We start from the raw sequence: 27775 nt of genomic DNA on the forward strand, positions 1-27775 counted from the left end.
TAAATGTGTCCAAATATCTTAAGCAGTTCTGGAAGACTTAGCTTCAGCGTGTTAAAGCTGCTTGCAGTGACACAAACGTCCTGCATGAAATCACTTAGGAAGCTCCGTACCTGCATCCACTAAATGAATCATCAGAGAATTTTTGTAAGAGAGCTTGGCAAATACTTGTATTTCCGTCATACTGCCACTGTACTGCTGACATTTTTTGATGAATGTTGTATCTTCATCAATTGCTGTACGTTTCTTCCATCCAAAAAAGCGACCCAGTTACAGGCTTCCTGTGCTCAGGTACATTTAAATCCTTTTAGGGATAATGCTCAGGCAGATGAAAGCTGCAGAATTGGGACCTTTCATTTGGATTTATTTCTAACAGCTCGGACATGCGGATTTTAGGTATAGTAAAAGTATTTTGCCTTTGCTTTGTTGATTTATTTGCTGTGCAGAACCAAGGTTGTTATTTTTGGCTAGTCATGTGTGGAGGCCGGAGCTGGACTGGATGACCCTGGCGGGTCCCTTCCTATTTGGGATATTGTGTGATTTGATAATCCTGTAAGTAAGGAAACTTTCTCTCCCTGGAATATGTTAGTGGCTGCGGAGGCTGAGACGAACCGTCTTTCTTCTTCCATCCTGCTTTGGGCTCACTCCTGAACAGCGATCAGTAACGGCAGGGCAGCGCTCGTGGAGTCATCATCCTTTAACCTCCTCGTGACAGGAGATGTGTGTAGGACAGCTTCTTTTTAATGCTGCAAAGTAAACTCTGCAGAAGAGTCGATGCCTGTGTGCAGCTAGCCAGTGCCCGAGGTTGAGAACAGCCAGCGATGGCCCTGGGGGTCAGCGCCCTGCCAGGCACCGAGCGGGACCCGGGCAGCCTCTGTCACGCACGGGGAGCCCTCCCCTGCTCCCCACAGAGCAGTGGCTTCCTGAAGGAACCTCTCTGCTTCCTGCTGTTCTTCGGTGACGTAAAGCTCCAACGCAGCTTGTCTTCTTGGAAAGCTCCGGTGATGGCTTTTTGGTTTGGTTTGGGTTTAGAAAGAAAATCAAGGGGAAATGGGAATGATGTAAAGGAAAGACTGTCATGGAAACCAGGCAGCGTTTTGAATCCGCTATCCCATTTTTAGCAACAAGGCCGTGTGCCGAAGGAATCCAGAACAATCTGGTCTCCTTAAGCTGGTTTGGGTGAGCGACTAATGATAGGAAGACGCATAAATGTTCCTGCCTGCCTAATATTTATTCTTACTTTGTGTTAACCTTGGCTACGAGCAAATTTCCCCCCTTAGAAATCCCACTTGGATCCCGCACCCTGGCTCAGGCCTCGAGTTGTACCGGTCACTGCGTGTGGTGCGTCCTCAGGGCAGCGCCGGGTGTTTGGGGTCCACGCTCCCTGCAGGAGGGCTCCCACCCCCTGCCCTCGGGTCGCCCAGGGCTGCAGCCCACCCGGTGTGTCTCTGCTTGGAAGAGGTCTGCTCTCGTGTCCTTCTGTTGTAGGATCATGGCCTGGGGCTGCCCTCCAAACTCTGCACAGAGCTATCGAGGATACAGATGCATGGTTATCATGAGTGCGAGGCAGTTGGGGAGGGGGGGATTGTGGAAATCATAGTGCTGTTGAAAACCATTTTACCAGTTATACAGGATCCTTGGAGCCTGGTGAGATGCCACCCTTTCCTCTCTTCTTGTGCCTCCCAGTGCAGGTCTGCGGCAATGGGTTTGCCTAGGTTCAGTGTTTCCCCCTGTTCCTACCAAGGTAGAACCTGTGTCGCATCTTGTTTGATGTACTGCTTTCTTCAATTTTTTGTGTGTATTCAAATTGTGTTATGTTTCTGGAAGTGAGGGAAAAGGGTTGACATGCTTTCTGATAAATTCAATCAGACTTTTAGGAGAAAATCCCTTCATGTTACACTGTGCAGTTGTCATTATTTGTGACTTAAAGTTTTGTGCTAGAGAGCGCAAAGCTGAAGTTTTCCAAATCATGCCTATAAAAGCCCAAAAAGTTCAAACTTGGATGCCTACAGCTCGTCACCCTGGTTTGTGACAGCTCTCGCATTCCCAGGAGGTTTAACAGCAATGCTTGAAACTGCCCCGAGTGCCGCAGGTGCTTCGGGGGCCTCCTGCAGTCAAACAGCTGGGGTGACCTGAAACTGAAACGGCCGTCCGTCAGAAGGGTGGGACGGACAGACAGACGTCCTCCCGAAATTGCTTAAACTCGTTAGTGATGCCTGCTTGCCTCACAGTTGATGTTGGTGTCCGTTACAAAACACTGAAGATCTCAAATGTCCCAGGTGTTACTGAAGTGGTGCAGTCCTTGAGCAAGCCTGCGGTAGGAGGATATCTGGGTTCGGGGGAAGCTGGTGGAGTGTGGTGGGGCTGAGAAGCCTTCGAGCGTAAGAGGACTGTGGATGGAGTCAACAGGCTGCGTTCTGGATCACGTCCTAATTTGTTTACCAAGTTTGGACCAAAGCAGATTGATTGATGCAGCAGTGACATTAAGCTGTGAAAATTGGACTGAATAATTTGCATGAACAGATTTGCTCTGCAATTACTAGGTTTCCACAGAAGAGTGATGCATGGAAAATAAGGAAGTGAGAAGCAACTGATGATGCTAGCTAGCTAATTTTCAGATGTAAGTAATTCAGCTGTTTCAAAATGATTTAAAAAGTTAAATGACTGTGACACAAAACACAAAAGATGACAAATCTCATTTTGGAGTGTTCTGTTTGTATTTTGAGAGAAAGGTAATCTAGGGTGACATTTTGCATGCCAGGTTTTGGATCGAAACAAGTACAAACTAATGGTGAATAAAGTGTGCTTTTCTGTAGCTATGTATCTGTGGTTTAGATGGAAAGTAGCTGCGTTTCATTTTGGAGCAATATGGTTTATAAAATCGCACAAAATTTCTTCATTATCTAATCGCCAAGTTTTTTCCGGTGTTCGCACCTCATACTAAAGATTTTGGCTTACACAAGATCACCGTTCTGCCTGTTTTCCTCAGCTGTGAGTTCTGGGAGATGACGTTCTGTGGCAGAGTCCTGAGAGCTCAAATCTAATTGGAACAGAACCTGCAGTTAATAAGTGTACCGCATCTCATTGTGGTCCATGTCAATGGACGCGTGCTGCTGGAAAGGGGAGAGGCGGATATCTCCTTCCAGCAGGATTGGACATAACTCAATCGGGAAGGAGAGGATAATACCATTTTTTAAAAGAAATGCTGGCATTTAAGTCTCCCGGAGGTGCGAGTTTTGCCTACGCTGCTTTGAGTCAGATCCAGGGTAGTCTCTGCCCACTGTTGCAAACTGGCTTGCAGCCCACGTTTTTCTGTCAGATTTGTTTAACCATTTTTATATCCCACCAGCTTCTACTGCTGATGGAGAAGAAAAATTATTTTTCTTCCTACAAAAATTCTGTTCCTTAGAAAATTAAGGCAAGCGCATCCAGCTTTGCCAAAAAGCAGCTTACAGGAATGGCACATTTATTATTGTAATTACTTATTTTCTTATGTAAAGGACCTGTAAGGTTTATTAGATTGGTGATCCTCTTAATGCTGAAATTCACAATGAGACTCTCAAGTGTCCTATTACACACTGAAGTAATTGTGTGCTTAATAACAGTCAGTCAGCCCAGGAAGGGTTTATTTAAGGATGTAAATATTGTCCTTGTTTTCCTTCAGTGTGTGGGCGTGCATGTTCTGTACAGCTGTGGGACAGCGGAGCTGAAACATTGCTTCTCTTCAGGGCTGTGACAGGCACAAGTGGGAGAGCGAGCATCCTCACCTCGAACTTGTCCGAGATGTCAGAAGGGGACAGCGTGGCCAGCACTGTTGCAGCATCACTTTTCTGAGGAATTTGGCTCAGAGGGGAGACCTTGTGCTCTACTCAAGTCCTGCCTAGGCGCAGTGATGCTGCCTAACGAATGCAGGTGTCTGCAGTGCATGCCTGCACCTGAGCCAGGGCCACCCTGGATTCCCTCTGTCAAGGCAGAAGTAGATACTCCTGCAGCTCCTAGTTGCTTTTTCCTAATCTAGGAAAAGAAAAAAATCTATTCCTGACCCAAAGTGCCTGCGTATCTCTAGTGACTATAAAGGTAGCCTTGGGAAGATAGACAGTTGTAGCTGTGTCCCTTGTACATGTTTGAAGTTAAATGAGATGAATCGCTCCCTCTAGCTCTGTTGCTGCTAGTTAATGAATATGGGAATGGTTTTGACTTACTTCAGCTCTTTGTGATGTGGTGAAGCACATGTAAATTTGACCCAGGTCAAGCTAAAAGGAGAGCTTCAGGGAGGGCAATAAGAGCTTCTCCCATTGTTCGCCCTGTATGAGGGCAGCCAGCCTGAACTGTGGTTGTGTGACTCTAAAGTCTGGGGGCGAGGACCGAGTTGTGCCCACAGCTGACACTGCGGCGTGCAGCTGTGTTGTGCAGTCCAGCAGCCTGCCCGCTGATCGTCTGTGTTCACAGATCCTTTGGTGGGCAGGGTGAGAGGCACTGGCACTGATCTTCTGGATCAGAGAAGTCTGATCACTCCTGTCATTAGGAAATGAGTTTCCTGTAATACCTACTTGTTCTGGGCCTCCAAGAGAGGGAATTCTGAAGTGACTCTCTTCTTCTTGCTTGAGCATTCATTATTCTGGACATTATTCATGTTTTGCACTGCATTGTACAAAGCAGAAAAACAGCTTCTGTGATCTGTCCTGTGCTTGTTCAGCTGGTCTCATCCGTGCCACTAATGAGCCAACATCAAGGACCATATTTTTCTCCTCTTGCTCTATGAAGCCTGTGCTGATCTCCTGGTTTGATCACTGGCTCCCTTTGTGAAAACCTTACCTAAAAACCCTATTCCCTAGAGCTTCGGGCCTGCAGCAGCACAGTGGGAGGAGTGCGTGGTGCTCGTGTTCCACCTGGGGTGCTGAGTGCCTGCCCAGCACGGCTCACGGCTTATGGAGGAGCAGCTGGAGGAGGGAGAGGGTGGCAAAGTGTGACAAAACAAATGAAAAAAAGAGAGTGTGGAGTTGTGGCCTCACCAAAGTAAATGAATTCTGATGAATTTTAATATGTTCGTGCACTTATTCCAGTCGTTTCAAATACCTTTTTTGAAAGCTCACCTCCCACATATGAGCAGCTCTGTTATTACCTTGATTTTCTGCCGCATGAGCTATCCAGCTTCTTCCACTGCCTGAACGCTGCACAGATGTTTGGAAAATTGGGTACTTGAAGAGGAGTCCACGGATGGAGTTTAGGAACATGTTACACACCTACATCTGAAAATCTCTTCTTTAGAAACCGGAAGAAGTAATTAATAAAATGCTGGATCTCTGGAGTTGTTAGTAAGGCCCTACAAAACAGTTGAGGAAGAGATAATCATATACTAAGTTATACCCTAGTTTCAGTTTTCTTTTTCTTCCATGTTTGAAAGGCAGAAGTATAGCTTCTACCACAAATGAGGTTTGAGCTATGGCCACAACATGCAATCAAGTTTTAAGTTCTTTTTATTCATTTATTTGTTTGTTTGTTTTGCAGGCAAGAGGTGCGGATATCCCTGACATTCCAGGGGAGTTGCCGCTTCGGACTTGTGGCAGCACAGCAAGTATGAAAGTGAAGAATGTGAAAAAGTAAGAGCACTGTTCTTTGATTTTCCTGTATTTGTTGGGCTTCTAGTTTTGATATCCTGGATTTTAGCTGTTGCGCTGGAATACAGCTAGGGCATTCAGCAACCATTTTTGTTAATGTCTTCATCAGAGCAACCAAAATCATAGAATCATTTAGGTTGGAAAGACCTCTAAGATCATCTAGTCCAACTGTTAATCCATCCAAACAAAGTAGATTATAGTTAATGTGGTCTAAAACTGGGGACATCAGAGGTTTTGTTAGGTCTCTTGCCCATTTTGTGCCATATAAGCAAAGCCTGTTTAAGTTCTGAACCTCACAGTTACTGTATTTTTAAACTTCTGTGATTTCTCCCGAAACCAAGTCATTTAAATATATATATGTAGGGTGGCCTATATATTTTTTTATTTGTGTTTTACTCTTTTTCTTTTTTTACATTCTGCCCTGTTCCTCTTTACTGAGTGGGTTTTGCACAATTTTTCTTTTTTAGGGGTATTTTTTACTTCTCTGGTTTCCCAGATTTTTTTTTTTCTGCAAGCTTAGGCTCTTTTTCTCTCTCTTTCACACTCTCCTGGATAATGTAAACCAGCTTACTATGTTTGTAGCTAAGGTTTCAAACCCCTAACCTGTAAAGAGGTTCAAAATTAATCGATATTACTTGACTTGTCTTTGCTAAGAGTGCTGACTTGAGGACCAGAACTCCCTAATATTGATTGATCTGTGCATCCAGATCACCCCTCTGTAGTGCTCTGATGCTGCAAGGGAAATGGCTCTTTGTTCTAGTGCTGAGCAGCCAGATGCTGTATCTCACTTCCCACTTGTATTCCCGTGGGAAGAGAGAGCTAGATAATGACAATCTCATTGGCTCACCACCAGAAATATCTATAGGAGTCTATAATAGCTTCAGCAGAAGCGAGAGCATGTTGCAGAGCCAGAGGATCTCCCCGTCAGCCATCACTGTAGCTGGAGACACTTGGGAATAATTATGCCTCACTTTTGAATTTTAAAAAGGCAAAGGATAAATAGCGTTTGTTCTGCACCCTCAGATACATCAACCCGGGACTGATGGGCTGTGATGCCTTTCACAGGTAAAGTTCTACTTTCCTATGTGTCTCGTGTAAGGCTGTTTATTTGCACTGCAAAAATGCATTTGTAAAGGTAGAGCGGCTTGTCCCTGCACCATTTCTTAAAGATGTGGGCCTTGGTGTTGATGAATTGCCACACAGTTCTTTAAGGATGCAATGATAAAAGCCACTTTGCAATTTAGTTTTCCTTCCTCATGCAGTTCCTTTCTCCACTGTTTCGGTGCATCACATCACCAAACCCCTCTGTTCCCTCGGCTTTGGGTTGAGAAGCTCCTTATTATTTTATATGAGTAACTGCATTTTATAACAGTGCTTGATGCTGAGCATGGTGTCAGTGATTTGCATCTTATGGTGTGCTTTTGATGTGCTTCAGGTTATCCTTTACAAAAGGTCATTTCCCGAAGATGGCTGAATGTGCGCATTTCCATTACGAAAACGTGGACTTTGGCAACATACAGGTGAGTTTCAGATTTCTTTTTCATACAAAACATCATTGTGTTTGTCTGGTTACCAACTAACCTGCTGGGGGAAGCTCCACTGAGGTTTATTCAGTTTATTGTGAAATGTTAGTAATAGGAAGTTAAAGCAATAGGGTCTCTTTCTTTGCAATTGCTTCTATGTTCAGGGCCAGAAGCTGTCCTCAGTTGTGTGGCCACCCCTTTGAGGCTGGAGAGGATTTCATTTGCACAGGATTTGGCTGATGTCACGGTTTTAAGACTCCATCAAACATTCATTATTGAGCTGTCTGTAGTAACTGCATGCATATTTTTTAGCTCGTGTGTGTATTTTTAAACAACTGTGTTGTGCACGTTTTTATGTAAATATAAGATGTTAATTCAAATTTACTGATTCTCTTCGTGTTATCCGAGCTCTGCATTGTGCACTGCAGCAGCTGTGTCATCAGAATGCAAGAAACTGCTAGTCAGCCTGAGTTGCATTTCTAGAAGTGTGCAGGCTTTATTCCTTTGTGAGCCATCCATCAGAAACATAGGCAGATGCATTTTTCATTGAGGAGTACCAGGGAGGGTTGAAAACCAACAGTCGCTGCTAGTTCCTCATAAATAGGGCACATCTTGTGCTGCACTTTCAGAAACAGGAATGCCTCCAGCATCTGCCAGCCTTGTAGCCAAAAAGAGGTTACAACCTTTTCATTTGTAAAACATTTCCTGTAATACAGTGAATTATTTACAGCCTTTCATGTTTCTGCACCTGATGGTTTTGCAAACAGAATTACGCATCCTTTTTTTCTCTCTAAATTCTGACTGAGAAGGTGTGCTCTGGAATTCGAGTCCTGTTCAGGATTCCTATCTACTGTTACTCACACTTAGTGGCTCTAGGTAGATCCACTGTACTGAGCAGGGGCTGCACATAGATTGGCAGACACGTACACATAAAGTAGTCACGTAGAAATTTACAGAGCTGACTCCAAAGAACCATTTAATCTGTGATACATGCTGTTCCACCCCCCAAAAGCTTTCCAGTCTTACCTGAGAAGCGCAAAACTCTGTGCTTCCGCAGTTAAGGTAATGATTGTGGCCGAAACAAAAAAGAAGGAGAGAGGTACTATCCCCAGACGTCCCCAAAGCATGGTGAGTTAGACAAAGCAGTGGCCTCGGGAGGACACCAGAGCAAAGAGCTCAGTGCTTTGTCAGGTCTCTGGCTGCTGACTCACAGCAGTCCTCAGGCTCCTGAAGCAGAGCTCTGCTTCTTTTAGTTCCTGTGTATAGGAATAGTGTGACTAATCTGCATCCCTATTTTTTGTCTCCTGGTAATTTTCTGAGTTGACATCATAGATCTTTCAGTCATTTCAGGGAGAGGTTTTATGTGGAGTAGGTGTTGAGCAGGTTTCTGTACACACGGGGATGGTTTTGGCATTCTGCGATCCTGAGTTTTCCTCTCCATCAGTCAGAGAGGTGGGGCGCATTAGCAGACCTCCAGTGCCCTGTGCATGCTGGAGAGAGATTACAACCTTTGCATGTTGCTAGTATTTAAAGGATTTTGAAGACAAATCATTTATTTTGTGGGGTTAAGCATTTCTTGGCATCTTTTAAGGAGGGCAGTGTGTACCTGTATGGTTGATGTGCTGAGTTGTGTGTTCACAAGAGGGAGAAACCAATTGCAGAAAAAAAATCCGAGAATATGTTCTTTACAGATTTGCTTCACGTTGCTCTGCCAAGCATGTGCTGGTGGGCAGTTTGCACAAGCAAGAGCTGGTGCAGTCTGGTGCTGTCTGCAGCTTCCCGTGCCCTGCTCAGGTGTGCTCTGTGTTACCCCCTGGCACAAGCAGGACACCAGCAGCTGTAACCAGAGCAGTGTCTGGCTGAAATACCTGGGGATGGATAGCACGGGAAGAAAAAGCAGTCCTGGGTGTTCGGTCCTATCTCAGTGTCTGTGTCACAAAGCCAGCAGGATGGTCAACGGCCGCGCGGGAGGCACTCCGGTGGTGGGATGTGTCGGGGGCAGCCAGTTGTGTGTCCTCCCTGCTGCCTCTGAGAAGCCCTGCACAGAACTGAAGCCTTACTCACCCAAATGTGCTCTTTGCTGTTTGTGTGCCTAAAGCCAAACAAGTGCTTAAACAAGGTGAATCGGGCCCTAAATACCAGCTCCGTGCCTCTTGTTCTTCCCCTTTTCCAAGCAAGATTCCTGATAGATTCCCACGGTGTGGTTTCTTTGTAATAGGGATAAAAATACCGGAAGAACAGAGCTTTGCTCCTGACATAGGGAAGAACAGAGCATTACAGTATTTCCTTAGGAGGAGAAGACCGGTATTAATGGCAAAATAAATGCAGGCTATTAATACAACAGCAGTATTAGTTTACAGACTTAAAAATAGGTCCATATAGGGCTCATACATTTTAATCAAGTGGCTTTCATTGGTGGCTCCTTTGTGATAACAAAGTAGACTAGAGAATAGCAGTAGGATGAAGTGACTTGTAATTGACAGCTTGGCACCTAATAGCGACTTACCAAGTTGCATCTGAGGGGGTAGTGGGTGTAAACTCCTTTCAAAATCTATTCACTGTTAAAAATTTGCATAGTAGAAATGCAGCATTATCTGGCTGTGTCAGTAATTGTGTAATGCTGTCTATTAACAGCCTGGCCAAATTTCAGATTGTTTTGTAACGTTTATGTCACTTATAATATGGTCTCATGCTGCAATTGGTATTAATATCTTGGCATTTCACCTCATGAGATCGTTTGAAATTAACTTTCTGAGATGTGTAAAAAGGGATTTGTTCTCCTCCTAGCACTGTGCTAACAAAAGTAGATGCATTTTGGGACGCTTTTCTCTTCAGAGATGTTCTGGTACACTGCTTTCTACAGCCACATATTTTACCCTTATCTGTGTCTGGCCAGCAAGGCGCATGTTGCATGGACAGGAAGTTTCTGGTTTACCAGGCAAAAGCTGTATTTACCAGGCAAAAGCTGTATTCATGACAAAGGTAGCTGTTGTCAGAGCTGCAGTTACCGGATGGGCTTTACAAATTGCATCAGTGCCAGAAATCCACTGGTATCCTGCTGAAATGCTTTACATTTATTACTGCATTTATTTTTCATGCACGTATCATTGATTTTTAACTTTATGACGAAAAGCCAGGTTCTGCACAGACCGTTTATTTTAGTCTGATACCGGGTAAGTATTTAAGAGCTTTGTTGCAGGAACAGAACGGCGGTTCAGCCCTCTGTGGTCTGTGTCCCCCACATTAGATGGTATTAGGGCACAGCTAGGCTGTGATTACTCAGCATCGGTTAGGTCGGTTCTGCTGCCTTCCTTCGCTCTTAAGGTCTGCTGCCTTTCTACAGGTCTTGGCTAACGTCCATCCGTGATGCCTCTCCTGTCTCTAGAACATCAACATTCAATTACTACACAAAGTAGACATTGCTTATGCAGGTATTGCTGTGCAGGGCATCTTAGTGTTGTTAAGCACCAAAATACAGGGTTGGAAGTCCTCGGTGCCTCTTCCAGGTCTTACGCTGACATTTCAGAGTACAGGTAGGCAGAAAAGCCTATCAGTTCCTGATGCACCAAACAGTCCCCCCTCCAAACCCCTCTCTGGGCCTTAATATGAACAGGAGAAATAGTGGTCAGGTATTCCTTAAATGTCTTTACTTCCTGCCAGAAATAAAGACTTTGTCTTCATTTGAAACAATTAAGAAATTATCTTCAGTTGAGGAGGTTTTAGTAATGGAATATGAGAACTGAGGAACTCTCTGCTTCCCAGATGATACGGGTTTTTCAGGGAGCAAATAATCAGTAAAGCAGAGAAAGTGCTGTAATGCACATTCATATCGCTTCAGCTATCTTGCCTTTGGCACGGATTTACCCCTTTGCACAGCATGGTCTCTGTCTCGCTGTGGTTGTGTTTGTGTAGCTGCCTTCTAAAAATAAAACCCCATCAGAACAGGACTGGATTACGGCGCATGGAAGATCCTCTCCTCCTTATCTGTTAAGCCCTGGCATTGCAAGTGATAGGAGCGTGTTATCAGTGGTAAAGGAAGCATTTGAAGCAGAATCACTTCCGCTGGTGGAGGCATCAGCTGCCAGGAATTCCTGCTGCAGCTCGGCACATTGTTTGCTGTTTGAATGCCTTTGGCAAGCTGCAGCCTTCCAGCCAAGACGCTGGGCTGCATTTCAATGGTGGCTGTGGTTTGCATCTGTAATTGCATTTTCCTGTTGTGTCTTAAGAGTTAGAAGCGTTGCAAAGAGCAGTTCAATTTTCTGGTGCCTTTTATCAGCAAAGTCTGTTGAGATGTTTTGGGGGGTCATCCTCTTTTGGTGATTCGTCTTTTTTTCTTTTATTTAATAATCCTACGGGGAAGAGGGTGGGGAGGGGAAGTGTGCTTGTGAAGGTCTCTGTTAATCATACAGATTTATTTTTTTTTTCCTGTGATGGATTGCAAAGGAAACAAAACTGGGAAAGCCTGCCCAGATGCCCTCCTCTGGAGCTAACTGGGGTGCTTTAACATGTTTTGTCCATGACTAAAGGCCGAAACATCTCTGCATAGATCAACCAGAAGCAACAGGAATGTCAGTGCTCCCTGACCTGTGTCTGTGTGGAGTCAGACAGCTCCCATCTCCTTCCAGCCGTGATTGGAAATGAAGCCTGCACACTGCCGTCGGTGGAGGAGGGATTGTTCGTTCCCTCAGCTCTTCCGTGGCATGGCAGTTTTCAGCATCTTGGCCATCATGACCAGCTGCAGTCATTTATTCCGCTCATTTGTGAAGTGTTTAAAGAGGAAAAAAGTATTTATTTAAAAAAGTGAATCATTAAATATCAGTCCTCCCTGCCTGACTTGTTCACTTGAAAAGATGGAAGAGCATAGTAAAATCCCCCAAATTGGCCTGATTTTTGCTGTGTATTCATGCTGTGAAAAATAATTTTGCTTGGTTTTGCTTTGCCTTTAAAAATATCTGAGTGGTTATGGCATGTATACCACATTGAATACTACGTGGTGCTCCTTTTTAGCCTGCCTTCCATCTGCGGGTGCTGTTACTCTCCCCCCCGTGCCCGTTCCCTTGTTCTGGCAAGTTGTGTCCCCTTCTGCAGAGCAAGGCCCCCTCCTCCCAACTGCCTTTTCCATATGGTTTCTTTACCATCACCTTCCAAGTGGCAGGGGGAGATGTTGCAAGGGCTGCTCTTAAGAACACGGGTATAGAAAAAAAAACGATGTTCATAATGTGGAAACTGCTTTTATTAACTTAATTCCTGCCACAACTCCCTGAAAATTGGCACAGTCTACAGCCAAGATCAACAGATTTCTAAAATTTGGAGTGTCTAGGCGAAGTTTCTCAATGCCAAAAAAGTGAGGAAAATATTCAAGTAAGTTCACCTCAGTTTTTGGATTCTTCTACTTCCCGGTTTTGCATCCAGCTTGCCACTCAGAAAAATTCCTCCCTGGAACAAGATCACACCTGTGAAATTCCAGCTTGTTTGGTTTTTTTCCAGCGTGGATGTTAAAGTGGGAGGATGACTTCAGGTGTGGAAGCGTTGATCTCTCTCCACAATGCCTCACTACAGCTGCTGGCACACTCACTACTTGTTTTATGGTTGTTGCTGGCCGTTAGCCTTGTTAGTGAGCTCTCTTCAACAGGCAGGGTTCGCATAAATTGTCTACCACTCTGTAAAACCTGCTAAAACAAAATGTCAGGAGATAATTTCAGGGCTAAGGAGGGGATCAGGATCTTGCTGCACTCCTTCCTCCCCTTGGCTGGCGGTTACTAGAATCATGACTTTATAAATCTATTTTATCTTTTTTAAAAAGCAAAAGGTAATTTGTCTGCCATTGCTCACCTGGCTGGTTATTGAATTGCCTGTCATAGGGAGGAAAGGTTTTTTTTTCCTCTCAGTCTTTCTTTAGATGAGTTCTCTCTGATTTCACAGAATCACAGAATCGTCTAGGTTGGAAGAGACCTCCTTTATTTTAAGGAAATCAAAGGGAATTTATTTTTATGTCCTTTATTTTAAGCTCATCATCTAAGTATATAAATAGAAGGATAGACTATGACCTGCAAATTATTGTTAAAAGCAAATGAGATTGTACCTGTTAATTCCGTTGAATTTGTATTGTTGTTACTTTTTTCTCCCTTTGCCTCTGGGTGCTTTTGAACGTTTGTGTGGGATGACTTGTGTCTCCTCTGGGTGTGCTTTACCAGAACAGAGCCCAGCTGGGTCAAATGGCAAAGCGAGGGCGCTCTGAGGGTCTGAGCATTGCCCACCCAGTGTGTTTCTTCTCTGTCTTATTATAACATTAGAAAATAACTGTGCAAATTGGGATAAGCATTTTCTTAGACTTAAATACCTTGAGGTAGGCGATGTGCTGAGGACCGGCAGGTCAGAATGGTTTCAGGGAAGTCTCTGCACACTTGGCTCTTCTTTGCAGCTGAGGACTTCTAGCACTCACATTTGAAAACGGTGACCTCCTGCAGGAATCCAGGTTACTTTTTACTTCCCCTGCATTTAACACTGAAAATATAGCAAACTTGTTTGTGGATTTTTAGTCTTTGCTGGTGCATAGTGGCTATTTGATGACATGAGTAAGTCTTAAAAGTGACCGTAATAAGCCCAGCTGTTAGCTCAGGCATTGACCTCCTGCTGTTTGCCACCATCATAAATCATCTTTAGCAGCATGTCACAGAACTGTATAAAAATTGTTTTAATTAGTAACTGGAGCAGAGTTGTGTTGGAAAATTTTTCTTCCCTCAGGTTTAATGACTTGAAAAAAACCAGCTGTATTATACGTATAATTAAAATATATTAAAAATTTAAAAGGAATCCATGTGCTCCAGAAAAGTAATCCCTATTTCACTAGCGTTTCATAGGCTGAAAGAGGATTAAAACTCTTTGTTTTATATACAATAAGCCGTCCTGCTAACAAGAGAAACGTTAAAATGAGCCTAGTATTTATTGTACTCAGAGATCTGCAAGGATGCCAAGCCAGTATGGTTTTAACCACTAGAAACTTGGTGTCGATACGACCCCCGGGGATTTCTAGAAGCAGGGGTGTGTTTTTATATATGGGGGTTTGTCATGCCAGCACCAAACATAGTTTGGACCATTTACGTGTTGTGTTCACTGTGCCTGCTTACAAAAAGGGAAGTTTGTTTCGTTTGTGCTTGGGGGCCACATCTCAAGGTTTGATGGCAGAGTTGGCAGCTTGGGGGTAGGAAGTTGGGCTGCGAATTAGGAAGCTGTTCCTTCCTTCATTCATTGGCTTAGCGTCCCAGTGGAATGTGGGTGCCTGTGAGCTGTAGCTATAAGCGTTTGTCTTCGTGTCCTGGCTGAGAAGTGCGGGTGGGAGGCGAGGGCTGCTTGCGAGGAGATCCCTTGCCCCTTGTCCCATTCATCTGAGCATCCCAGGCGTGCTGTGGCTGTGGTGCCAGACCCACCATGTCTGGGAGCTCTGCGGAGCCCCTTTACTTGTGTGATCTGCTTTCCAGGTGGGTTCCAGACCTGGAAAATCAGCACTGCTTCCCCACCTGCTTCTCTCGGTAATGTAACATGTGGCGTGGTGAAATCAAGCTTGTTCTCTCGTTATAAAATCAGGGAAGAGTTGTCTTTGAGTGCTCAAGGAAAAGCTTGTCGCTGCTGTCAGGCTGTGATGGTCTACCCTGCCAGGCAAGAAAATGTAGAGGAAAGCACTTGAACTAATGGTGTTTGCATACTACATGTGAAAATGTTTGCTGTACTGTGACAGGACTCTTAATGCAACACATATAGCTGTGTGTGTACCACAGAGGATGTTTCTAGGTCTGCTGAGACCCAAGTTTTCTTGTTTGTTTTACTTGCAACAAAGACAGATTTGTGCAGAAGATTTCCCGTGAACCTAAACTTTCCCAAGGGTCTGGGTTCAGACAGATTTGTCGTTTTAAATGGGTAAGCGTGCACACAGGCGCATATTCTCACCCACGCGTACCATTATAATGTCTAGGAGGCATTTAAACATGTTTGTAGACTTTGATAGTTGTGTTATTTTATCCCTTACCGTGGTGTGTGCGCAGAAAATGGAGGCTTCTGTTTCCTCCTGGGCATCCATACCAAAAAGCTCTTTGATCTCTGGTGAGGATTCCAGAGATATCAATTCCTTATTTCCTCTGCCTTTTCATTTCTGGCTATTGTGTCAACAAAACCTGCAAATTCAGGTTGCTGTTTTCCTGGCAAAGCAGTATAAAATTAAATGCTACCATTAAACATCATGTTGAAGCAGTTTAGCAGTGCACTTGTGGTTTGGGTTTGTTTGTTTTTATTTTATTTTATTTATAAAATACTTGAAGGAAGAAGCTCATGATGCTTTCACTTCCTCTTCAAGACTCACTCTCCTAAAGTGTAGCTTTTTTAAATTTCTCTTTAAAGTAGCTGAAGAAACTTTGATTCTAGTATCTGTTTTTTCTTCTTTCCATCCCTCTACCATATGAATTAAAGAACCATTAATAATAACTAAATGACTTGCTATGGGACATATTTTTAAGGTGCAAGACCTCTCCTATTGCCCCGTTAAATTTCTTCTTTACAAATATTTTATTTCCCAGAAGGAGCTTTTATGAGAAGCTTGTTTAGGTCTGCATGCAAATGATTAAAGCCCCATCAAGTGTTTTGCTGAATGACTGGGGACTGGTTTGTGAGTTGCAGTCAGAGCTAACACCTCTAACTGCAGAGCGAGCTTTTGGCACCATCATGCTCAGAATTATGTCAGTAATAATTCAGAGGAAAGACTGGTGCTTAATAGACACCAGCAAACCCAGTATTATGGGAAGTTGGAAATGAAAATATATAGTGCTGTATACTTTATGTATGTTCAGGATCCGTGAACCTGCCCTAAAATTAATACTGTTCTATTGGAAGAATGATGAAGCTTATAAATATGGTTATAAAACAAGAAGTTGCCTTCTAGAAAATCTCATTCCTGGGGTAGGTGATGTTGTCTGGTCCTGCCAATTTATGTTTAGATACTAACAAAAATTCTCGTGAGTTACCTTGAAATTCAGTGCAGCTGTGTAATTGCTCTTTACAGTGCTTGGGTGTTAAACTTATTTATTGCAAATATGACATGTCAAAACATTCAGTCTTTAAAGTGACTGATTTTGGACCAAGTTCCCATTTACCAGCTTGAAGTATTCAAACAACCAAAACAACTTCTGTTATTTTTACAGTGTGAGTCCAGGATTTTACTTTCAAAAGCTGTTAAATTATTGACGAACTGTGTATGTGCTGAGTCCCGCAGTAATTATAGGTGCAGCAATCCTGGAATGAACACGGATGCCAGTGGGAACTGGAGCCTTGGGTTAGGAAGGATTTGCATGGAAGAAGAAATGTCGTATCGGGACAAGGGTGCTGCCTTGTTAAGGTGAGGGGAGCTCAGGCTCCTTTAGCCCTAGTGTAAGGCTTGAGAAGTGTCAGATCCAGATTCAGAGCCCACTTCCACGCACCTTCTCTTGTGGCTCAAGGTTTGTTTTAATGCCAGGCCTTGCCATCTGTTTTAAAATGAAATAAAAGTTAGATTGGGTTTGGAAACTTTTCTCGGATAAGTGACCTCTTACTCTAGTGCACGCATTTTGAATTGTTAATGCATTTTAGCAGTAGCACCAGAGCTGTGATGTGCACTTTGAGAACACCCAGGAAAAGCTCTGCTGGTTTTTATTTCCCCCAGTACATGGTCTGCATTTCTTCCAGCTCTGCCAAGCCTCCCTTTATCCATCACTTTCTAGTTACTTTAAACTAAGTAGAGTTCAAACTAAGCAGAAGATCTTTAGAGCTGGTTTGTGTTGCTTCTGAATCAGAGGGCACAGGGACAGAGTGTCCTTCACTGAGCTGTGAAGATTTTCCTTTTGCCTCTCCTGTCTAAAGGGTTTGCAGGCTGCTAATAAAGATCCAAACACAAGTTCTGGTCGAGTGGCGGGACGTGGGAAAGCACATCCAGCAGCTTAGAGGTGTCCAAATATTGTATTGGTTATAAAGACATCATCTCGACTGAAGATGTGCAGAGGATGAAATACATACCTACACTGTTCGGAATAACGTCAGTGTGAAGCCATCAAGGACAAGGACATCTTTTGCTTGTTAAAAGGTTTTAAGATTATCTGCAAAGATGAAAAGGAGTTTTATGTCCTAGGTCTCAGATTATGAGGATGCCTTTTTGTTTTTGAGCTATTATTATTGTGTTTTTCCTGTTACTGATCTGCATTATTGTTATTTCTGTATCTGTGCTATGGTTTGCTTGCCATTAGGTATAGCTTTTCACGTGTAAAGTCACTTCCCGCTCAGATGTGTCATAGGAAGGGAGAGCTCCGAGCACAGATGCCTCTGGTCACGCTCATGCTGTGAAGAGCACACGTGCTCCTGCCCACCTCCCCGCCTGCTGCCCCCTAAAACCAACGAACAATTAACAAAAGGATCATCTCTGCCATACCGCGTTTCTCCCTCTGGCGTCTCCTCTCAGGCAGCAGTTAAAGGATCGGGCCAGTCATGGCTGAGGCCCTCAAGCCTGCCATAAAAAAAACAGGTAAAACGTTAGGCTATTTTCAGGTTTTAAAGAAAAAACAAATCCTAGAATTCTACATTAAAAAAAGGAAGATAAACTCTTGTTCACTGCAAGCAAGTGCCAATAATGTGCTGTGGGGTCTTTGTTGTTGGTTTGTGTTCTAAAGGGAAAATAGAGGATTTTATTCTGAATTTGGTTGCTGTGGGAGAAGACCCAGGTTGGTAACTTCTGATCGTATGAATGATATTTGTTTACTACTTTAAGGGGTTTGTCTGCTTGATTTCTGCTTTTTTAGAGAAGAGGAAGGTTGCCTCAGACTTGAAGACTTCTCAAGAGTAACTTAAGTAGAAACTTTTAAACAGAAAAACTTCAATTAAAAGCAGGTCTCATACTGCCCCATTCTTTTTTTAACAAGAGAGAACTCCAAGCCTTTTTTTTTACCTCTGAGCTGGTGCCTTGTCCTTCGTTGCCTGCTGTGCTGCTGGGAGCTCTTCGTGTGCAGTGAGATATTTTTAAGATTAATTACCCATAATTATTATTCACGCCCAGAGAGACCAAAAAATAATAGGAGCTTGTAATTGCAACTGATTTTTGAAGCCTGTTAATTAGGAACTTACCTAATTATGGCCACAACTTTGGTTGTGATCTTTTCAAAAGTCAGGTAAAGCAGTGCTGGGGTTGGTCAGTATTTGACCTGGAAACTTCTTGTTTTGGCCCTGATCTTGGCAATTGCAGTAAACGATGCTCTTCCTTCTAAACCATTTCTTATCTAGTACTCCAGCACTGTTGTGCAGTGGGCATGATGGCCAAGGAAGTCAGAAGTTCCCCGGGTCCTGATATAACCAATGGGGGGCACTTAGCTCTGGTGTCGTTCTTTAGGAAAAAGATGAGCACGATCTTCTTCTCATTGCTTCCTTTTTGGGTCTTAGACAAAATCAAGATCTCCATCTGCCTTTGCAAGTCTTGTCCCATGAAGAAGGGTGAAAGTCAGATGCCAAAGGCATTTGTGCTCACAGTGTTCCTTCTCACGTGCATTAAGTTTACTCTGCAATTAAATCTGTACTGCTCTGAGGTGCTTTTGAACTGCCGGGGTGTTCCAAAGGGGAGCCGTGATCAAGAATAAATCCACGTTGGGTAACGAAAGTTGCAATTCCTGAGGTCAGGCTGCACTCTTAGTAAATATGCTGCTGCACGTCTCCTCTAAAACTTTTTTTTGCTAGGCTGTTTTTCAGGGTTAGTTTATGTGGCATTTTCATGTGATGTATTTTGAGTCTCCTTTGGTTTGGATGCTTTGTAAGATGCAGATGAAACAATTCCTACAAGCAGTGAAATTTGAATTATGTTAAAATAGGTGTTCCTTTGCTTGTTTCTCCCCTTTCCCCCAAGACTGTTGTATATTAATTTCCTGAATCCATCTGTCATTTCTCTGGTTGCTTAGGAATAGCTGAGAAGCAAAGTGTGTTCTGAACTGATTTTAACAAAAGTTTCAATGGTGCTGTCAGAGTTTGTTAAACTTTTTTTTTTTTTATCCTTTAATTGAAAGAAAGCCTTCAGTGAGGTCGTCATCTCTGCCAGGTTTGTGTAGGATGTTTTGATTTAAAACCAAACCTAAAGTATTTGTTTTGTTTTCAAGAGTCAAGTGTTGCTTTCCCCTCTCAGCTTGGTTTAACTTGTGCCTAACTAATGTCGTAAAGATGAAGAACTTGGGTCATTCGTTGACTCTTCTAGAGACAGTCCTGAAAAAAATAATGTTTCAATTTTCTATTAGATTAAAAAAAAAAAATGGAGAGGGGGAAGACTTCCATTTTTAACAACCAATTACCAATGTACTCTTACAGTTCTTGTGTATCAAATGGATGAGTTTTTTAGTTTTCCTTTGAAAATCACTTTGGATGTGGTGATGTACTACGCTTTCCGCTACAGTTAGGAGTGTATTTGTCTTGCAAGTTGCTATGATCAGATTAAGGCTAAAACCACCACTATAAAACAAACTATATCTGCATCAATAATACTAAATCTCAGTGCTGCTGTAACATGTCCTTGAAATCCAAAAGGGCTACAGCATGGATTACACATAAGCCCTGCGCTGTCAGGTGTGCTGCGTGTGCACACTCAGTGTTCCCCAGACAGAAATTTGTTCTTTTAAATATGCTCACTTCAGTGGCTGTAGACAGTCTGAGTTATTGGGAAGGCCTGTAGCATTTTACACCTTGTGTGTGCTCATTTAGACAAGCTATTGCATCAGAGCTTTCTGTAGGTGAGTGTTTGTTCTACTCCCAGTTGCTGACAATTCATTGTTTTCTTTTGGAAACTCAGAAGTTCTTCGTACAAAGCTTAACTGAACTGCCAGGATAATACAGTGAAATAAGACTTTGAATTCTTCGTTTGTCCACAGTTTGGAGCTGTGGGGGGCTGTCTCCTGGAATTGCTCTGCTCCTTGCTCTCCTGCACGTGGCAGTGCTTTCCATGCGAGGACAGCAGCCTGTCATTGTCATCACTAACCACTCACCTCTGGCTGCCACGGGGCGATGAGCATCGCGATGAGCATCGCGTCACCCGCTGGGAGGAACCGAGTCACCTGCATTGCTGGGTGGCCTCAGGGATGCCGTATCGGAGCGGTTGACGCTATTATTCTTATCCTCGTGGTTGTCTTCATCAACGTCAGGCAGAGCTGAATCATAACAGCCCATCTCCTGGAGGTCTGCAGAAATCCAGAGAACAAGTGTGCCAGAAGAGCAAACTTCTTAGGAGCTTTCAGAGAGTAGGGTACACAGTGGCAGAGTTAAACCAAAAGCTTTTCTCTTTGGAGAGTGCAGTTAAATGCTTAAATGCAGAACTGGAAGCCCAGCTCCACGATTCCAATGGGGAGATCTGAGGTGGAGCCTGCAAGGTGTAGACCTGGTTCCAGCGTGACCTAAGTTGTTCAAAGACCACCTTCCCTGATCTGTCATCTGGGAAATTTAAAGGTTAAAATTTTCTTTTCAAATCTTTGTTGCCTTATCTTCTGCCTCTGGCATTTTAGTAGAGTTTTCTAAAGTGAAAATGTGTGGTTTTTAGATCCAAGAACTTTTATGGAGTTTTCCTGTAGTTGTAACTCTTGAAGTTTACTCTCTTGGAGACAGCCGATTAAGGTTTTGAGACATGGATCAAAAACAAACAAACAGAAAATGTCCACAAGATAAGTTTTATGAAACATTTCATAAAAATAAAAATAATCCTATTTATTGAGCTTTTCCAAGGTTATTTCTGTAATACCATGGATAGAAGGCATTTTGCTTTACTGTCCTTGCTGCCCTTCACCGAGTCAACATACAGAAGGTGCATTCTTTTATCTGCAAAAGCATTTTTCTTCCTCCCCTGGGATTTTGGAAATGCATGCGATGTACTGCTTTGCCTCATGACATAAATAATCAGCGGCAGGCAAGTAATGGGGTAATTCCTGTGTGTACTTTCAGTCTGGAAAATACAGCTTCACAATTTCCAGTTGGCCACTCCTTGCGTTTGCAATCCATTTCATATAACCGCTGGGAAACAAACAGCATTGAAGTGGTCATGGTCTCGAGTGACATGAAATGTCGAAGGCTGGCTTGCACCCTGCTGTTGTGCTTCATGATGCTGTCTGTATTTCTGTTATCACACGCTGGTTTTCAGTTGGGCCTGGATTGTGCAGTTCCTCCCCACCTGCCAGATCTCTGAGGTGCCTCAGCAGCGCTGGGGACAGCCTCAGGACAGCAGGAGAGGATTTCTCTTACTTGCCTGGCACCTCTCTCCTGCAGTCAGTGCTTTACTCACGAGGACAGTCTGTTTGACCTCGATGTAAGTAAGCCCTTACTGGGCAGGGCTTATTTGGTGAACTAAGAGCTTCACTTCCTAGTGAAGCTTGTCTATTTAGCAGGAATCCATCTTCATACAAGGCCCAGAATAAAAAACTTCTCTTGCTTTTTGTTAGCCATAAGGTTGCAATTAATACTTAAGAGGATGGGCTGTTTTTCAGTGCAGTGTAATGTGTTTGCTTTTCCTGGGCTGAAAGCTCCAGTCCTTCTAAAGCAGTGTCTCCAAGAAATAATATCAAACCCAATCATATAATTAGATTAAAAGTTGTGGGAATTTCAAAGTAAGTCTCATTATTAGCTAGGCATTTGTCTGCTATAAGGGTGCACATGTATCTTCAAGCCTTTCTCAAAGAGAGTGAAGAAATCTGTTTGTTTAAAGAAACTTGAGTTTCTCACATAATTGCTTAAGACTTTAACATGATTATCTCAATCTTTTTTCCAACTCATTATTTTCAGAACTGAAAATGGATGACAGTAGTGTCACCTATTTCATTTTAATGACTGCATTATACCAGCTTTCTGTCTGCTGAGTAGTGCCTTTTGCCAGAATTATTGAGGCTGAAACCTTATGGATGAAGTGGTAGGCACTTTCTGAGCACGGGTTATGTTGACCTTAGATGAAACATCTAATTTTCAGACTCTTCTTACAGATTTTCATCATTGATTTGGTTGAGATAACAGTAAAACAACCCGCTGGCTTTAGGGCATTCGTGTGTCTTGTTGGAATAATGGTACCTACAGATCTGTACCCATGTGGACCTCTATCAAGGTTTTAGCATCTCCGTTTTGGAGTGGTAGGAAACCAGGGCAGGTGTGTGAACAGCAGAAAACAAGAGCCATGCACATGGTTGTGTTTGCACTTGAAGAGAAGGAGAGGTGCAATAAATACAGGCATCGTGATTCCCCTTGGAGTTTCATGTTAAAGCCAGATATTTTTAGTCTGGCTGAAGTTTTTTATGCAACATCTGGCTAAAGGGGGAAGTTTTTGTTTTTTCTCCTAGCAAAATTTTCCTTTTTCAGAAAATCAATTAGTCCATGTATCTCTGCTGGTCATTTTCCAGCTCCCCTTTCCCAGAAAGGAGTAGGTGAGAGGAAATACTTCCATCTAGTCTATTATACGCTTTAGCACTTGCTCAAGTTTTTGTATAGAAATGCCTGTGGTGATCTAAAACATATGGGAGTTGTGCACTGCGCCTCTGCACCCAGCTGTGGAACACGGGCTTTCGTTTTCTTCATTAAAAAAAATGGAGAGGGGAGGATTTAAGATGTGAAATTTTAAAACATCCTTTCTCACACATGCATGTGTGCACAAAAATTGTGTGCGCACCCTCACGCTTCCAAACTGAAGTTAAGCAAAGAAATGAGCAAGTAGCTAAAGGTCATGGGCTTAATTTGAAAGCTCTGGGAGTCCTGTAGTTGTAGAGTAACCTTTATGTAAAACTGGGGGCGGAGGCACAGTAAATGCCAAACGCACCGGGTTTCACACGGCCGGGTTGGTAAAGATGAGTGGTTGTTGATCTTTCCCACTTCTGGGGTCATGGGAGGAAACAGAATAAGCTTCCCCTCAGCTTTTATCGCTTCCTCCTCCAGCTAAGGGGAGATTATTTTCCTTCATTTGCTGCTCCTCTTGTCAGCAAGAGAGGTTGGTATTTAGCCAGATAATAAATAATGCTTTTCCTGGGGAAGCAATTCTCAGATGTGGTTGTAGTTACACTGATTTCTCCCCCTTGTAGCTTTTCTGTCTTGAGCCTAGTCCTGCAGATCTGTGCTTGGAAAGATGTGGTTTGCGTAAATGTGATGTGCAAAACTTGTTTGGTTTTGCCTACAGTCTGTTTCCCAAGCTTTTAGAGAAGTTTTGATGGTGCCTTATTACCCACTGACATGTTTGTTCTTCCTTTTGAGTAAGTTTTTGATGACGAAATTTGCAGTGGAAGTATTTTTGTGCAATCGGGCTTATTTATGCATTTCTTACTGCTGCTCTGTAAATGGAAAATAAGGGATGTTACCCAGCCCAGCCCACTTCTCCATTTGGCCTATGTATTAAAAACAAAATGAATGCTCTGTTTGGATGAGAGAAGGTGAGAAATCACAGTACAAACCTCTCTGCACTCCGAGTAAGAGAAAAAGCTGTGGCAGTGAGACAGGATCAATGGCTAGATTAAGCAAATTGGGCTTCTTATTGCCACAGCACTCTTCCTCCCATCAGAATGATTGCTTTTGGGGCTGCTTTTATTGTTCTTTCTCCTCTCCCAGAACTCCTGAGGAGATTTCAGGTATTTAAGGCATTTTTTCCAGTGACTGATTATTATCAGTGTGGGAAAAAAAAGTGAATATTGATTTAGTGGGGGAGAAAAAAGAAAAAGCAAGTGAGCAAGAGACTAATAGCCTGCAATGACAGGACTGTATCAATTTTCAGTTCTCTCAGAGGAATAATATGCTTGTTTCCAGCAAATGGAAAAGTAGAGTCTGACTAAAACTGTCACTGACCTCCCACAGCATTTAATGGATTCTGGAGCTCCGAGCAGAAGAGGCGGTCATAACTAACTCCGGGATTTTAATGCACTTTCCTTGAAAGTCAGCAGTTTTATGAAATGCCGTATGCAGGAAGATAAAACGTATATGTATCTTACAGAGCTGTAAAAAAAAAATTTATGTTCACTGGCTTACTCTTTTTTGACCGCGGTTGAAGGCGTTTCTCAATAAGCTTAAACAAGCCCACGTTAGAGCTTCTACTTGGTTTCTACCCTTAACATGTGTTGCCAGCATATAAAATGAGCCTGTTTAAAAATGATGGGCGAAGAGTGTGAAGCAATCCTGCTCCTGGCCCCTTCCAGAGGCTTTTCTGTTCCGGCAGCCCCGGCCGGGGCCAGCCCCGGGCGCTGAGGGCAGCGCTGGCTTTGGGCACAGCGACGGGCAGCGGCCGAAGTAAGGGCCCCGTTCTGTCCAGCAGTAGCCAGGGAACGAAAGGAGGCTTTGTTCTGTGGTAAAGCCACTTTTCTTTTGAATAAATAAATAAATAAGCAAGCCCCTTCAATTGAAGGGTCTCCTTGTTTTTGCCTGGCCCCGCCAAGTGGCTGGTTCCTCACACGGAGCCGTCCCCATTGTCTTGGCCCTGGAAATGCGCGATGCCGTGCCGAGCCGTCCTTCAGAAGGACGGGGCTCATGAGCCGGGAGATGATTTTGCTCATTTTTCTTAGAACCCGAATCATTGCGGAATCCCACCGTAATTTGTGGTGCGATGCCACCTAGCGTGCAGAGGGCGTTCAGGCTTCTCCTGCTTCGCAGGCCGGTGGCCGCGGTCATCTTCTCCTTGCTTCCAGCTCCAGGCGGCTCCAAACAGCTGCAGCTGTGCGTGGGGAGAGATGCCTGTAGCAATACTTGTGTGCCATGAGCTGTCGCTTTTCAAAAGTCTCATCTTTACAATTGTTTGGCGTTTTTGGAGTGAGGTGAGGCTGGGGGGTAGAAAAGGGCAGGAGAAACAGTGGTAATTTGCGCATCCTCATCATCTGCTCATCCGTCAGCTCATTCTGTGGTCATAAGCTGATTTTGTATTGTTTGTGTGTTTCTTAAATCACATCTGGAATTATTTTTTGTCATTTAGAACATGTCCAGTGGTTGGTAGGTGTTATATCCAGTGTGTTTTACCGTTGCACTTTCATTACTCAAGAAATGTCATTACGAATCTGTGCTTGAGTTCGAACCCCAAACCCTGCCCACCTGGAAGCCGTTTGGATCTGACTTCTTTGGTCTTTGGGCCTGTTGTTGATGGATATAATGCAGGAAAAATGTGACTTCATCCCTTGTGCTGTCGTTCTTCCTTTGCATTTTGATCCCCTGGTTGGCTCTTTTAAATTCTGCTCGTATTAAAACACGGCTTTTCTGTCAGCGAGACGGAGGAATCCTTCCCTCTCTTGTTCCGACAAGTGTGTAACAGCAGCAGACACGTCCTGGTCCAGCACCAGTGTTGGTATCGCTGTGTGATATCCAAAATGTGATATCCAATATTTAATTCTAAATACTGCCAGGAGGGGGTCTGTGCCTCCCCAGGTAATGAATGACTAAACCTCGGCGCGGTAAAAATTTCTGAATAATCTCATTTTGGTTTCAATTGATTGTGAAATTAGACTTTAATAGGGTGTGAAATGGAAATAGAGAGAGGTAACACCAGCTGCCTTTATTTACATGTGTTAATCAGTACGGAGCCAAACAACAACAACAAAACTAGAGCCATTCGTAGTGTTTGAAATGCCTCAGTTTGGCTGTGAACTTGGGAAAATGCTACTTTGCAGATAGGTGGAAGGTCAGTGGCATTTTTTAAAAAACATCCCAAACATGCCAGCATCCTATCCGAACCCTGAAGTTACTGTATTTCAGAAATACCAAAAGTGGCTATGGAAACCAATCATTACATTGAATTAGTTTTGCTTTGAACAGTAATGTGGAAAATATTTACTTTTCCCTTTTTGCGCATAGCCTGTGGTGTAACGAATAACACACAAGAGCGGGCATGTGTGCTTTGTGTATCAAAGTGCCTATTTCCAAATGTCTGCTATTACAGTCACCAGGGTCAATTAACCAGTGACTAAAGGTGGTTTCCTTTGGAGACAGACTGGGTTTTTCTTTTTGGCTCCTAGTTCTTAAATGGTGGGCACCACAATTTTATGGGAATTGGTGTCGGAAGCAGAGCTTGGTCTGCAGCCAGGGGGATTTTCAGTTAACTGTTCAATGCAGCTTGGTGGGGCAGCAGGGAGAGCAAATACTGATTTGGGTTGTGCTGTAGGTGGTAGTAGGAGATGTCTCGGCAAAACCCGTCATGTCACTTCTGGCTAATTCCCTCTGTTGTTCGACAGCAATTTGATTTGGGTTACTGGGAAACTTGGGGATTTTGATGATGTTGCTTGGGGATTGGTTCTGTTGGAACAAGGATGGTGATTTCTGTAGCAAAGAGCTGAGGCAGGTTCAAGGAAACTTTTTCATTATTCCTCTGGAGAGGAAGAAGCAGCCTCCTTAGCTTCAGGTCATGAGATTTACCCCTTCTTTCCTTTACAGTTTCCCTCACTCATAACCCATAACCTGCCAGAAGGAGCAGAAGATGGGACAAGGAGAGAGTGGCTATGTGATGTAAGGCTCTGTGCATACACTTGGGTGCACGTGCCTTGGTACCCCAGGACATCCACGTGGGAGTTGCTGTACAGAGATGGGTATAAACCTAGTGCGTAGTAGGGTTTCTTTCAGCATCAGCAGTCTCCGTGAAAAACACAGATTTACTGCACAACAGCATGTGAAATTATGATGTTGCTTCTTACAAAACAATATCTATATTTCAGCATCTGACATACAGTCGGGCTTGTAACCTACATACTTGGCTTGCACAGTTGAGAACTGCATGTTGTTTGTCAGGATGAGAGCAGTGATTTCATTTAACAAAGTCAATTTAGAGAATAGTTGAACTTGCAGCTGGATAAAATAGGCTTTGTCAGTTGAGGGGAAAAAAGAACATTTTGGTTATTTACTGGTGTTTCTTTTTCCTGCTACCTGGTACTCGCAAACAAGGAGCATAGACAGTTTTAAAAGGGAAACAAAGTTTATAATCAGCCTTGTCTTATACTAGTAGCATCCTTTTCAGCTCCGTGTACTTATGAATGATATATGCTACTAGTTAGGGAAATACAAGCAAATGAGCAGTACAGACAACTGTTCACACGTTGCTCTGTTGCATTTTACAGGTCATTTCAGGATGCTCTTTGCCTTAGCAAATACGCTTCTCACCTCAGAAGAGATTTTCTTCATTGTCACTTTCTATAACCTCTTTGTGCCAGTGGCAGACGAGTCTGCACATCATTGGAGGCACCAAGTCTGTGTCAGGAATTGCTGTCTGATTTTATCAGAGAAGACCAGGTGCAAGAGGGAATTGGGACTCAGCTTTCAGATGGCCTGAGAGGCAATGAAGAGAGTGCAAAACTGGAAGGCTGCTGCTTGCTGGTTACTACTACCCAGTTTTGCACAAAACAGGGCTGCTGTGAGGTGGCTTAGGCTTTAGAATTTAAAGGCACTGACTTCCTTCATTCCCTCATGTATTTTCTTGGTGCCATTAAAGTACACCATGGTGTCATGCATTTAGGTGTATGAGAAGCAATCTTGTCAATTCTGCCAACTTGTCATACTTGAAAATACAGCCACCAGCAGCACCTTCCGCTGAGTTTTCCAGTGTAATGGTTACATTTCCACATGGGCAAGCAGGCGTGGAAAATGGATTAATGTTTGTTGCCATCGCGGGCAACAAACAGG

At 43.5% G+C, this 27775-nt stretch overlaps 1 protein-coding gene across 13 annotated transcripts in view; it reads left to right on the forward strand.

Moving 5' to 3' along the window:
- ARHGAP32 (Rho GTPase activating protein 32) overlaps positions 1-27775 on the forward strand; it is a 262792-nt gene that overhangs the window by 115468 nt on the left and 119549 nt on the right. For 11 of the 13 annotated variants that reach the window (XM_040534596.1, XM_040534595.1, XM_040534604.1 and 8 more), the window contains 3 exons: positions 5506-5597; positions 6639-6680; positions 7051-7135. In XM_040534596.1, coding sequence (XP_040390530.1) covers positions 5506-5597; positions 6639-6680; positions 7051-7135 — 219 coding nt within the window. The remainder of the gene's footprint in view (positions 1-5505; positions 5598-6638; positions 6681-7050; positions 7136-27775) is intronic. The other 2 variants (XM_040534602.1, XM_040534607.1) reach the window with 1 other exon arrangement.

Source organism: Cygnus olor, chromosome 22 (assembly GCF_009769625.2).
Source record: "Cygnus olor isolate bCygOlo1 chromosome 22, bCygOlo1.pri.v2, whole genome shotgun sequence".
Taxonomy (NCBI): domain Eukaryota; kingdom Metazoa; phylum Chordata; class Aves; order Anseriformes; family Anatidae; genus Cygnus; species Cygnus olor.